At 37.8% G+C, this 12,548-nt stretch overlaps 2 protein-coding genes across 5 annotated transcripts; both read left to right on the top strand.

Moving 5' to 3' along the window:
• The first annotated feature begins 987 nt into the window (after positions 1-987).
• On the top strand, positions 988-5,685 carry lemd1 (LEM domain containing 1). Of its 3 annotated transcripts, XM_086277143.1 has the most exons (10): positions 989-1,734; positions 2,720-2,828; positions 2,981-3,124; positions 3,212-3,264; positions 3,545-3,589; positions 3,707-3,850; positions 4,016-4,093; positions 4,195-4,284; positions 4,842-4,915; positions 5,081-5,685. In XM_086277143.1, the coding sequence occupies exons 1-10, from the start codon at positions 1,549-1,551 to the stop codon at positions 5,292-5,294; spliced, it is 1,137 nt and encodes a 378-aa protein (XP_086133269.1). In that variant the 5' UTR covers positions 989-1,548; the 3' UTR covers positions 5,295-5,685. The 3 variants fall into 3 exon arrangements, with proteins under 3 accessions (XP_086133270.1, XP_086133271.1, XP_086133269.1); XM_086277144.1 differs by lacking the exons at positions 4,016-4,093; positions 4,195-4,284 and having other exon boundaries at positions 988-1,734; XM_086277145.1 differs by lacking the exons at positions 3,545-3,589; positions 3,707-3,850; positions 4,016-4,093; positions 4,195-4,284 and having other exon boundaries at positions 988-1,734.
• A 60-nt stretch (positions 5,686-5,745) lies between these two features.
• Positions 5,746-11,760, top strand: LOC147306122 (N-fatty-acyl-amino acid synthase/hydrolase PM20D1.2-like). 2 transcript variants are annotated; one of them, XM_086277141.1, is made up of 13 exons: positions 5,746-6,110; positions 6,192-6,278; positions 8,601-8,836; positions 8,923-9,009; positions 9,104-9,237; positions 9,317-9,436; positions 9,577-9,652; positions 9,733-9,794; positions 9,888-9,966; positions 10,066-10,137; positions 10,216-10,381; positions 10,488-10,587; positions 11,094-11,760. In XM_086277141.1, the coding sequence occupies exons 1-13, from the start codon at positions 5,891-5,893 to the stop codon at positions 11,221-11,223; spliced, it is 1,569 nt and encodes a 522-aa protein (XP_086133267.1). In that variant the 5' UTR covers positions 5,746-5,890; the 3' UTR covers positions 11,224-11,760. The 2 variants fall into 2 exon arrangements, with proteins under 2 accessions (XP_086133267.1, XP_086133268.1); XM_086277142.1 differs by lacking the exons at positions 9,733-9,794; positions 9,888-9,966; positions 10,066-10,137.
• Positions 11,761-12,548: the final 788 nt, after the last annotated feature.

Below are 12,548 nucleotides of genomic sequence, written 5' to 3'. Positions count from 1 at the left end.
AATTAAATTCATTTGCAACGATCTCTCTTATTACTCAGCAGGTTAGTAATCTATAGTGGTTTGTTGAAAGCAAGACAAGGAATCCTGGACACAGAGACTAATCCTATCTGAGAGCTCAGTTTGAGTTTCAGCTTTTGACCAGCTTAGCTGAATTTAGAACCAGTTCAGCTAAATCAGAAGTTACAGGAGCTTAAAACACAGTCGTATGCTAAACAAGACCTGATTGTTATGTCAGAAGTCAGCACAGAGTGAGCTGAACTACACCTAAACAGCAGCTAAACATTAAAATTTGTGGTAGGGAATAGATATGCCAATATGCTGACAAGCCTGCAGAATAATCACCATAGTGATAATATTTTTATCTTCAGCGCTGGGAGGATATGTTGATGTTTTCATCTTGTTGTTGTACCCCAACAATATGGAAATACATCAAATATGAATTAATCAGTGAAGTGAACTCTATTATTGAGATTAGCACCCTTGACAATGAGCTCATGCCTTGATGCAACAGTGATAATGAATTTATCTTTGCTGGTAAATTGCATTATGTGGAAAAATCCTCAAGGTTATGACAACATTGCAAATAGCGCAAGTGTATATATATATATATTATTATTATTATTACTGTTAAACTGCTGGAAACAGGTCTGATCATGCAAATATGATGCAGCCGTTATATATTGTCAGATTGTACAATATGGGAGATGGTTAATTGTAAATGTCACAAAAGTAACTAAAAACAAGTGAAAACAATGTCTGCTGACATATTAGATTCCCTGCTTAACAGATAATCACCTGAACCAGTGTTTTTCCTTTTGTTCTTCATCTGCTCACAGGTGTCAGAAAATAAGAACTCACCAATTCAACGGCCTGAATGCATCACTCGTGTCAAAATGCTGCTGCAGCAGCATATATCACGGTGCCAGCAGCAACCAAAGTGTGGGTCACACCTGGAAGTCAAAGGTATGTGATTATTTTACTGAAACTGCTGTATACATCTTTAAATTCATAATGAGAATCAGTCTTTTCTCACTGAAAAAAAAAATTAACTGATCATAAACCTCTAAATGTCAATGGCTGTATCCATCACAATAGGGGACTTAAAATATACAAATTAAAAACGCTTGTGCTTTTCCTTTTTAATGGCAGTATGTCTCCACCAGCTCTAATTTTAATAAATAGACTTCCATTTAGATGGAAATATTTTTGGGAATGAATAGTTTTAGCTTTAAAGTAAAATTACAATAAAAATCTTTTTCTTTCTGACTAATATTCTAGCTCAAAGTTGTACTGCAAAGTCTGGACTGCATTTTCAGTTTTCTACTTAGTTTAACAAACAGACATTACATGCAGCTGAAACATATAAATTCACAACGAGCTTGGATACTGGTCTCCTGTATGTAACGCGGAGTTTCTTGCTGCCAATCAAGTCTTGGACTGCAGCTGTTCTCAATCTAGTCTGATTACAGCAGAAGGCTTTCTTCGCAGTTCCACCGAGGGCACCGAACAGTATTGTTTTCTCACATTTTGCTGTTGTTTTCTTGTGAAATGCCGTTTGTGGAGGAGCCCGCCCATCTCTCTAAATCTCGTCTAAAGTCGGATTTAGTCGCTCATAACGTCGCGCTGCCACCTGCAGCGAGCAAAAGGGCAGTGTATGTGGAGCTGCACCTCAAACACATTGATCAGAAAAACGCGGCGGATTTCTCCAGCGACGAGGAGGACCGTGCAGGAGATGTGAGTCCATATTTTGTGGCTACATGGTTTTTCTACTGTAGACTTTTTCGAAGTAGGGACGAACTTAATGAGTGACAATGACAAAGTATTCGCTCTGTGCAACGGCTCTTTAGTATCGGCTGTCACAACTGATGTCCATACATTAAATTGGTATCAATAATGCCAGACGTTGCCAATGCTAATTCTTTCACACCGCAGCAGCACAAGTTCAGCAGCTGTGTGCTTTGGAGGTGTGGAGCTCTGGACCATTGCTTCCGAACAGCCCTCTTGCTGTTGCACACTTGAGGACTTCAAGCACTTAAACCACCTGCTGTACAGTTGGTATATGTTACATGAGATGTTTCTGTAATGGAGGCTACCATTACAGGCGTGTGCGCACCTGTCACGCTCATCTAGCTCTGTTATGAAGGGGAACGCTGGCGCTTGTCATGTTTTGGGTAAACTATCAAAACTAAGCACAACATTGTGTCAGTTTCACTTTTAGAAACTGCAAGATAAAGTGAACAGGCGTTTAAACTGAGAAATGGTAATAAATATGTGACGTTTCCTTGGTCTCCCCCTGAATGTGAATTATGAGTTGCAACCTAAGTTTATACATTTTTTTTCTCTCTTTTTTTTTTTTTTTTTTTTTTTTTCTTATTTGGTATTTTATATTATGTATCAGATTTTTTTTAAAAATTTATTTATATATTATATTAATTTTTCAGTTGGTTTGGTGGGGTACAACAAAGTAACTTTATTTGGCTTTAGTGTGAATAAAATTTAAAATCTTTATAGCTTTTTAATTTTTTTTTTTTTACTTCTATCTTTTTTTCTATCATATCTAAACATGAATGCAAATGACTTACAACATGATTAGAAGACTGAACGGATCCATAAATGACAGCCTCCAGCTGTTTTTATTTCTATCTTCACACCTGGATCTTCCTGGCATTTAACTCACAGCTGTTATTACTTTAAATCGAGCAAATCTTGTCTTTGTTAGGACAAGAAAGATCCAGAGGATGCAGAGATGCCTGTTCCAAGTTGTCTGACTGATGAGGACCTCAAGGCCACATTACGCAAACATGGTGTTAAACCTGGGCCTATAACTGGTGAGGGTTATGAAAAGATTTTTAAGCACCTTTTAATTTTTTTTTTTCCCCATTGAAAGAAAGTCTTTATACATAACATTCAGATGGTTTTTAGATCTATATAGACCTAGACCTTAAGAGGAAATTGGTTTCATGCTGTGTTTCAATGCCAGCCTCCACTAGGGTCTTGTATGAAAGAAAACTCCATAAACTGCTACAGTCTGACAGATGTGAAAGGTTGAATGAAGCAGACAAAGCCATACTGTACTCTGACTCTGAAGAGGAGGAAAAGCAGCAGGAGAAAGATGAAGACTTGGGTATGACAAGAAATGTTTGGGGGTTTATTTGAATAAGATCTTGCTTTATTCGTATCACAACGTTGTATTTTTCTCTGGCTTGTACAGGTTCAGAAAAACAACCTGACCCTTCAGACCAAACCCAACAAGAGAGCAGCCAGGTGAGGAATTATTTTAGAGACTTTGGTTCTTTTAGATGAAAGTCACTTTTTTTTTTTTTTTTTTTTTTTTTTAAAACGTTCTCTTTTTAACAATCTGGAAGTAAGTTGGCCTTATTGCCATCTGCTGGGTATCATACTGCCACTCAACAGTTCTATCACAGCACAAAACTTCCCTCTAGTGCCACCTAATGGTTACTCATTGCAGTTTTAATACTGGATTCAGATTTTTGCCAAAGCATTTGAATTGTAACTTTTGATGTTATTTTCTTTAACTTTTCAGAATCACATTTTTTACCCACAGTGCTTTTTACCCTCATCAAGGCTGGTAATTACTGCAGATATTTCATATCATTTCAAGAACATTCTGTCAAACTGAATTGTTAAGTGATAACAAAGTTGTTCCCCCCCCTCCCCCCCCCTTTCATGGGCTTGGCTTTTTAAGCGCCCTTGTCCTCCTAGGAACACAAGATGTCGTTCCAACTGGAATTCACGGAATGCGTTAAAGTCTTCAGAGCGGAGTCAATCTCAGTGCTCACAGATTATTAGCACATCCGCTGCAGATCACCACACACGATTAGGATCAACGGTAGGCTGGTCTTAGTAGGCGCCCTATGAATTTTAAATTCTCTGCATTCCTTAGTCTTTTTTTTTGCTTTGTGAACCTCTCAACATACCATAGTTCGATGGTTTTTATTTACCATTCATATGGAGATGCATCATGTTTTATTGCTTTTAACATGATACCTTGCAGGTTCTACCTAGATCAAAGTCCACTGATGACTCATCACTTTCTTCTCAATACTTCAGCATCACTCAAATGGTTGAGGAGGAAAGTTGATCCACATTTAAAGCTCCATATTCAGTCTTTATTTTTGTTATACATAATCTCTGCTGGAGTTGTTGCTCAGTTTACATTCTTGCTGTAAATAGATGGAGAATTCGAGCTCACGGTCTGTCACAGACAATGCGTGCGAGTTCAATGGGACCAGTGTGCAGGAAAACTGGGCACAGTCAGACGGGGTCAGAGCTTATGGTGTTCAGTCACACTTTACACACAAACTTTGGTGCCGGCTGAATTGTTTCAGAGGTTTTTTTTTTTTTTTTTTTTCCACATTAATGGAGAATGGTGTCATATACATCTTACTGGCTCTTAAGATTTGGATTTTGATCCATATCACTTGATGGGATGCACATGCACTTACTACACAAGCACTCAATGTTTGATGGGGTGTTGATTGAACTTTCTTTGATGTCATTTTTATTTTAAATCAATCTATAAAATTCAATCGGCACATTAACTTTAACAATTGCTTAAATGTTTTACCAAACTCTAGTAACTGCAAATCATATACCAATGTCATGCATCGTCAATATTCTGGTTAGTCTTTCCTTTCCCAACCCACTGTTTTTAATTTAAAAAAACAAAAACAAAACAAACATCCCAGTACATCAAACTTGGGAGCAGAACCTTTGTTTTCATTACGGTCACCATCTTTCTACTTGAAATGCAGGGCTCCTGTCTTTACTGTTTCTGGTTTCATTTGTGTGATTTCACTCATTTTTACCGTCTTTTCTAGCCTCCCCAGGAACCTGTGAAAGATGCTTTCAAGGACATCCTTCCAGACAGTAAGACCACTCCGACGGGGATCTAGTAAGTACCACACAAACCCTGTTGAAACTCTTACTTGCTGCATAAGAGATAAAATAAAAAGATTAAAAAAATAAATAAATAAAAAATGTTTGGCAGATGAACATCTTTCACATGGTGAAAGTGCTCCGACTCAATTATAAGGATGTGTATTCCATTGTTTTTCAGCGTCACTCGACGGAGACCCATCAAGGGTGCCGCACAGAGACCTGTCCAGTATTCCTACCCTGACAGTCCTGTGAGTCCCATGACCCAGCAGAGACGGGAGGTGGAGCGCTATCTTGTACCCATTCACATACAGATTTTAGTTTTCATAATTGTAGCATGTGTCCTGTACCTTATTTATGTTAATGTTGAGGACAGTCTAAGCTATTGGTCATAAGGTGAGGACAGGCTTCTGGTTCAGGCAGAGTCACAGGACACAGATGTTGACTATGCACAGGATTAACATTGCTTTAATTTAGTGTTACTTTCACACCGACAGATTTTTGTTTCCCCTTTTGTGGAAGCGAACTACAAAATCCAGTTTTATACTTGTTTTTTTTTTTTTTCTTTTCTTTTTGTTGTTTTGTTTTTTCTATAATATTGTCACTGTTCTTGTTACTATAGAAGTGATGCCGAAACGAACTAATTTTAAAAATTGTCTATTTTCTTAACCCTAATTGTAATATTGCCTTTTCACAGAACTTGTCACGGTACTTGCATGCCTTTTTTTTTCTCTCTTTTTTAAATGTTTGATATGTACTTCAATAAAATTTCTATGCGCCTTTTCATACTGCAAAACAAGCCTTTATTGCACACAAGCTTTGTATATTCTTTCTCCGAATGGTGCTTTAACTAAAACTGAAATAAGCTCTTAAAACTGCTCTCTACATAATGTAGGCGTGACTGTCTGTGTCTGGCAGCGGGTGGCTCTAATGCAAATTCAGCCTACAGTTATAGTCGACGAGTTCCGGGGTAAACACAACAACCATTACAATGACTGAGTCGGGTTCAAAGTTAAGAATATTTAAGTTTTTAAAGATAATTATTAGCAGCTTGCTTATTACAGTCCTGCTGTTATTTACAATAGCGGCTATCAGGACTCTTTCACTGGACGTTAACGCCGGACTTCAACTCGCACACTGGGAAAAGACGAATAACAAATCGCTCGTCATTGACCACCATCAGAGAGAGGAGCTCCTAGCAAATTTTAAAGGTATTCGGAGTCGTGTTGTAGTGGATGTAGATGGAGGCAGAGACACTTCTGTTTAGTAACAATTTGTCTCCATTTGTCCAGAGGCAATCCGCATCCCCACCGTGTCATTCTCAAATACAGAAAGCAACACCACTGCGCTGCATGAATTTGACAGATTCCTCCGAAAAGGTAAACCTGCCAGTAAAACGTGCTTAGTTTTTGTATTTTAAATACGTAACGGCGGTACATGTATTCCATTACTCCCCAACACTGTTTATATATAATATGCTCAACTGGAACTAGCTGATGGCTGTCGACGCTTGCACGCATGATTTGATCGGTCAGTTGTAGCAAACTCTAAACGTTAATGTAGTTTTTGTATGTCAAACTTGTATAACGCTAATAAATGGATAAAGACGCAGTTAGTGTTTGCTGTGCAGATGTACTTTGTTCCGTACACCTTATTCAGAATTGACCTTTCGACGTTTTGCCGAGCCCAGGTATGTCGAAACCTACATTGAGATGCACGTGGTTCAAAACATCAAGTCACATGACCTGAGGTTTTGGTGCGTTTTACCTGCTTACTCTAGTCTTTATTGGAAGTGTAGAACAAATCTGATGACAGGTAAACTTCCAGAAAGGTTAACAATAATAATCATCATTAAGCAGCAAGTTACACAGCAGTTCATGGCACTTTTTTGGCAGCTGGTTAGTGAAACCCACAGCAACCACAATGTAACCCTCAATTCCACTGTAAAATACTTAATTGATGCCTTTGTCAGTGACACACAATTCACTGTTTTATCTAATATTTTACTATTTATTTGGAACAGTATCTTTCAGTGCGTTGATACACAATATTGCCAAAAGTATTTGCTTGTTTGCCTTCACACTAATAGTAACTGAGTTACATCCCATTCTTGGCCATAGAGTTTAATATTATGCTGGCCTACCCTTTGTAACTAAAAAAAACACAGGTGCACTAAAATTTTTCAAATTAGTCAACATGTTAGCAGTTGCACCATCAACAGTTGTACTAGCAACAACTAGTATAATGTCCTTGCAGTCACAAGAGGCTGCTGTTGCTAGCACAGCCATGGAAAAGTGCAGCAAGAGACAGAGCAGTCCCAACAAAAGAGTGGCCCTTTTCCTGATGTACTCATGGATTGTTTGTTGTTGTTTCATCCTGGATAGTTGTTCTGACACTCAGTGGTCCAAGGCGTCCTTCTTTCCATTAGTGTAGACCTGAATTCAATGATTTGGACAGTTGATTTCTGACTTTGCCAATATAGTGTATTTTGGTAAAATGATGCCTATGTATACCTGCTGCAGGTGTGCCATGAGAACAGATTCTTCCAATTCAAGAAAAGAAGCTGACTCTGCTTAAAAACAATTGAAAACAAATAAAAGTCCTTATGTTTAACAAATGCAGAAATTGCTACTTGATCTTCACTTGTTCATTTTCATTCACAATAAGGATAATACATGCATTACATTACATTCACCCTTCTTTCCAAACATCCCCGACAAAGTGGGAGACATTTAACTGCGGTTATAAGAATAAACATAGCAGCCATTTCTCAGTATGTTTTATTTTATAAATTGGATTGTTACTAAGCAACTGAAAAAGCCTCATGTATGTTAACAGGGGGAAAATTATATTTGCTGAAACACTTCATTACAATCACAGCTTGTTGTCTTTAACTGTCTCAGAGTTTTCTTTGCTTTGGTGTATGGGGACTTCTCAAAAACATTTATTGTTTGTACAGTGAGAGAAATAATTATTTGATCCCCTGCTGAAAATGTGAGCTTGCTCACTTAAAAAAAAAAAGAACAGTCTCCAGTTTGTATGGAAGTTTAATTTTAAGTAAGTGAGACAGAAGTTGATCACCAGTTTTACACACATTTCAGGAGGGATTTTGGCCCACTTCTCTTTGCAGAAATTCTCTAAAACTTTTAGTTTTCTTGACTCTGACTTGGCAACTTGAAGTTTCAGCTCCCTCCACTGACTTTCTAAAGGGTTGACATCTGGAGACTGGCTATGGCACTCCATAAGCTTAATGTGCTTCTTTATTTAACCATTTACCTCTTTTGTTGCCTTGCAGTATGTTTTAGGTCATGCTGGAAAACCTATCCATGACCCATCTTCAGTGTTGTGGGTTAGGGGAGGAGGTTCTTATCCCAGATTTTATGCTACATGGCCCTGTCCATTAGCCACTCTATGTGGTAAAGTTGTCCGGTATCCTTAGCAGAAAAAACAGACCCAAAGCATAATATTTCCACTTCCATGCTTGTCTATGGAGATGGTGTTCTTTGGGTTCTTTGGTTTCATCTGACAATAGAACTTTCTTCAAATCCTCTGAATCATTTAGATGTTCGCTGGTGAATTAAGGACGGGCCTGCACATGTGCCTTCTGGAGCAGAGGGATCTTGCAGAGCTGCAATTAATTAAAGCGATAGATGATGAATTTAAGAAAAGAATTGCTCTTTCAGCTTGTTTTTTTTTGTCAGCCTTCCCTACAGTTTTCTCTTCTAGCTTGGTTCATCATGAATTGGTGGCAAACTACAGCCACTTGTTTTGGGTGAAAGGATCACAGCCTGAACTGGTGCCATACATGCTGCTGGCCCACATTGATGTAGTACCTGCTTCAGAGTCCGATGGTTGGGAAGCGCCACCATTTTCTGCAAAGGAGATCGATGGCTTCATCTACGGCAGAGGAACCATAGATGACAAAAACTCTGTAATGGTGTGAAAACATATTACTTTTGTGTGAGCTTACTTTTAAACAGACTTGAGGTATATTTGGCTAAACAGCTGATTTATTTCTTCTAGGGAATACTTCAGGCGCTGGAGTACTTGCTGTTAAAGGGCTATGCTCCACGCAGGGGATTTTACATCGGTCTTGGTCATGATGAAGAAGTATGTTAACAGTTTCACTATGACATTACAAACTTAAGTGGGATTGGAAATATCACATTTTAATGGCTGTGCTCTTCAAAATCTCTTTTTTAAGATCAATGGTCTCAATGGAGCGATGAACATAGTGCGTATTCTGAAGCAACGTGGTGTCCAGCTGTTGTTTGTCATGGATGAGGGCCTGACTATATCTGATGGAATCATTCCTGGTCTTGAAGGACCTGCTGCTCTGTAAGAACCTATCTAAACATGTGTTGTGCACTTGTGTTGATCACATCTTATGTTTATGTGTACGATTTATGATTTGCAGAATTGGGTTAAGTGAAAAAGGCCAGGCCGTTATAAAGCTTAGTGTGTCTGTGGCCCCTGGTCACTCCTCGATGCCTCCCAGGGAAACTAGCATTGGGATCTTAGCCACAGCAGTCAAAAGGTGAGAGGAACATTGTTTTTTAAACTATAATGAGTTCTGTTTAGCTTCTCTGTTCATATGTTTCACTGCCTTCCATAATTTTACTACCCCATGTTTAAAAAGCTAGTATAAAAGATTTAACTGTGATCCTGTTTCCTCAGACTAGAGGACAACCCAATGCCGAGGTTATTTGGTTATGGTCCTGAAGGTGACACCTTTGAGCATCTGGCCCACAAGGTAGGGTAATCTAAATACTTCTTTACTAGTAGTATACTCATGTACTCATTCTTTACCAACTACTAATTCTTTGCCTTCAGTTCAGTTTACCACTAAAGTTCATAATGTCGAATTTGTGGCTCTTCTCTCCGCTCCTTAGCAGGTAATAACTGCTAAATATCATTTAAATATAAATTCAAATGTCATGTTTTCTTGTGATTGGTTCCAGTGAAATAGACCAGTTTTTATGTTTCAGGATACTTGAAAGAAAACCAGTATCTAATGCATTTGTAAGGACTACCACAGCAGTCACCTTTTTTAATGCAGGAGTAAAGGTGCAGTGATTATTTTAAATTGAATGTAATTCACAAGAAGTAAGATTTTAAGCCTGTTACTTTTCTTTGTAAAAATTCAATATCTCCCTCCCTCTGCAGATAAATGTTATTCCTTCCCTTGCTGAAGCTTATGTAAATCTACGAATTCACTCAGCGCAGTCGGTACAAGAGGTGGAGTCCTTTTTGAGAATGAATGCCTTACTATGTACACTTTGACATGAATATGAGATGTGTGCTGTCTTTTTTTAGGTACTGGACATCATCAAGGATACGGTGGGCGACCAGCGAGTGAAGGTAGAACTTGTTGATGGATTTGACCCTCTACCCATCAGCGGTGCTGATGACAAGGCCTTTGGCTTCCAAATTATTAAGAAAACGGTGCTGGACTTGTTTCCAACAGTTACAGTTGCTCCAGGTAGAGTTCATACAGATTTGTAGACATTTTTATGAATTAGCTGGAAGCATTTTAAAGCATCTTTCGGGACATTATAAGTAATTTAATATCATATTTAAATGTGCAGGTATCTGTATTGGAAACACAGACAGTCGACACTTCGTCGACCTGACCAAAAATATTTATCGGTTTTCCCCGGCTTGGTTTAAGCCAGGTGACCCTGAGAGGTGAGAATTCAGCAGTTTTTAATACTGTCAAAATATATTTTCACCAAAAATGTCTGCAGACCTCAATTTAAAATTGAATAAATACAGTAAGAAGAATTAATAATGGATTGGATTTATATAGCGCTTTTCAAGGCACCCAAAGCGCTTTACAATACCATTATTCATTCACTGGTGGAGGCAAGCTACAGTTGTAGCCACAGCTGCCCTGGGGCAGACTGACAGAAGCGAGGCTGCCATATCGCGCCATCGGCCCCTCTGGCCAACACCAGTAGGCAAGTAGGGTAAAGTGTCTTGCCCAGGGACACAACGACCAGGACAGAGAGCCCAGGGATCGAACCGGCGACCTTCCGGTTACAGATGCGATTCTCACACAAAAGTGAATTCCACGTGCAGTGATTATTTCTCAACTCTAGAAACAGATCATGCAGCATGAATAGAAGAGGGGAATATATAAAATACTTTGTTGTTCCAAGTACCATGAATCCTTTTTTTCCTTTGTTTCTCAGATTCCATGGCATCAATGAAAGGATTTCCACTAAGAACTACGAGGAGATGATTGTTTTTTACTTCAATTTGATCCAGAACTGTGACATTAGGAAGCTCCCTGAGCCCCACAGCTCTGTCCATGAACTCTAAGCAATTGACAACATTGGTGATAAGATAAACACATGAATAGCATACAAAATGCATTGATATTGCACTAAATAACTTTTGCATTATAGAATCAGAAACTACAATTTTGCTCATTTCAAAGTGGGATGTACTTTTATCTTTTATGTGGACTACTGACTCTTTTCAGTGATATGTGAGTAGATAGAGCACTGACCTTTCTGCAGTAAAATCACTGTGAATTGGCTATCTAGAATTTTGCATTCAAGATTAAGTTTTGGTGCTCTATGCAGACTGATGTACTATTTTTTTCTGAACTCTATGGTGGTATGATATGATACAATTAACCAATTATTATATATGTCTTATTGTGGGACACTGATAGTAGTGCCGTCATAAAGATACATCTCATGGCTTTTTGATTTGGACCGCTCATAATGAATAGTACTAATGACAGCACTACCTACAGGGATGCTTAATTTAAATAAAATACTGGATTTAATGTTCAAAGAATGCTGTTTTACTGGCTGACTCATTAAAATGATTCCAGATTTGTAAATGTGATTGAATCTGTGCACAATTTTATTTTTAATTACCCATCAGCCATAACAAAGGAGGATCGAGTGTTGTCATCAGCCTGAATGTTGTGCCACCTAGGATTTTCAAAATGATTCCATACTTGCATGTACTAAAAATCTCAGATGAGTCTGAATCACAGTTACTTTGACCTAACAGAATTTTCCCATAATTATTTCTGATGAAACACAAAATGAAATTCCTTTTTACACTTGTGCTCTATACAGTACATATGAGGAATTTTACAACAGGTTTAGAATAAGTAACATTTCTGAAAATGTGACAGTTTTATCCAGGTAACAATCTTCCATCTGTAATAAAAATAGCTTTAATGTAGAGTAAAGAAGACAAGAAAAGAGTTATTAATTAAAGCAAATGACACACAAGTGGTTTTGCACAAATTTGCATATTACCTTTCACAGATGGAACGTAGTGACCTTAAAAATTAAAATGCATTAACACAGCAGCCAAAACATGAAATCTTAAAATAAAATCTTAAGATGCTTAAAGTGAAGGTCATTAGTAATTGCAGATTTTTACTTGCAGATTTCAAAGCGGATGTGATGGTTATTCCCTCAAGGCCCAATGTGTCCTATTTGATACATGAGTTTTTACATTTTTAATAAAAAAAAAGATGTTGCAAATTAAAACTCTTATATGCAAATTACATTTATTTAATTACTTTGAAAACATTTGTCAGACTGCTCAATCGACACTTCAATTAAAAAAAAAAGATTCTGAATTTTTCATTTTGAAAATTTTATTTTTATTTAATT

Source organism: Aulonocara sp. 'chitande type north' Nkhata Bay, linkage group LG20, assembly GCF_057382095.1.
Source record: "Aulonocara sp. 'chitande type north' Nkhata Bay isolate Kocher_YH1m ecotype deep benthic linkage group LG20, A_spYH_male_GT1.1, whole genome shotgun sequence".
In the NCBI taxonomy this organism is placed as follows: Eukaryota; Metazoa; Chordata; class Actinopteri; order Cichliformes; family Cichlidae; genus Aulonocara; species Aulonocara sp. 'chitande type north' Nkhata Bay.
This window is presented reverse-complemented; position numbering and strand designations above follow the sequence as displayed.

Excerpts from the sequence above, each read along its gene's own strand:
- LOC147306122 (XM_086277141.1), top strand. The coding sequence starts at position 5,891 with ATGACTGAGTCGGGTTCAAAGTTAAGAATATTTAAGTTTTTAAAGATA. Across the intron at positions 6,279-8,600 it reads TGACAGATTCCTCCGAAAAG|CCTTCCCTACAGTTTTCTCT; the intron begins GTAAACCTGCCA and ends TTTTTTTGTCAG. Across the intron at positions 10,588-11,093 it reads AAGCCAGGTGACCCTGAGAG|ATTCCATGGCATCAATGAAA; the intron begins GTGAGAATTCAG and ends TTTGTTTCTCAG.
- lemd1 (XM_086277143.1), top strand. The coding sequence starts at position 1,549 with ATGCCGTTTGTGGAGGAGCCCGCCCATCTCTCTAAATCTCGTCTAAAG. Across the intron at positions 1,735-2,719 it reads AGGAGGACCGTGCAGGAGAT|GACAAGAAAGATCCAGAGGA; the intron begins GTGAGTCCATAT and ends TGTCTTTGTTAG. Across the intron at positions 4,285-4,841 it reads ACTGGGCACAGTCAGACGGG|CCTCCCCAGGAACCTGTGAA; the intron begins GTCAGAGCTTAT and ends CGTCTTTTCTAG.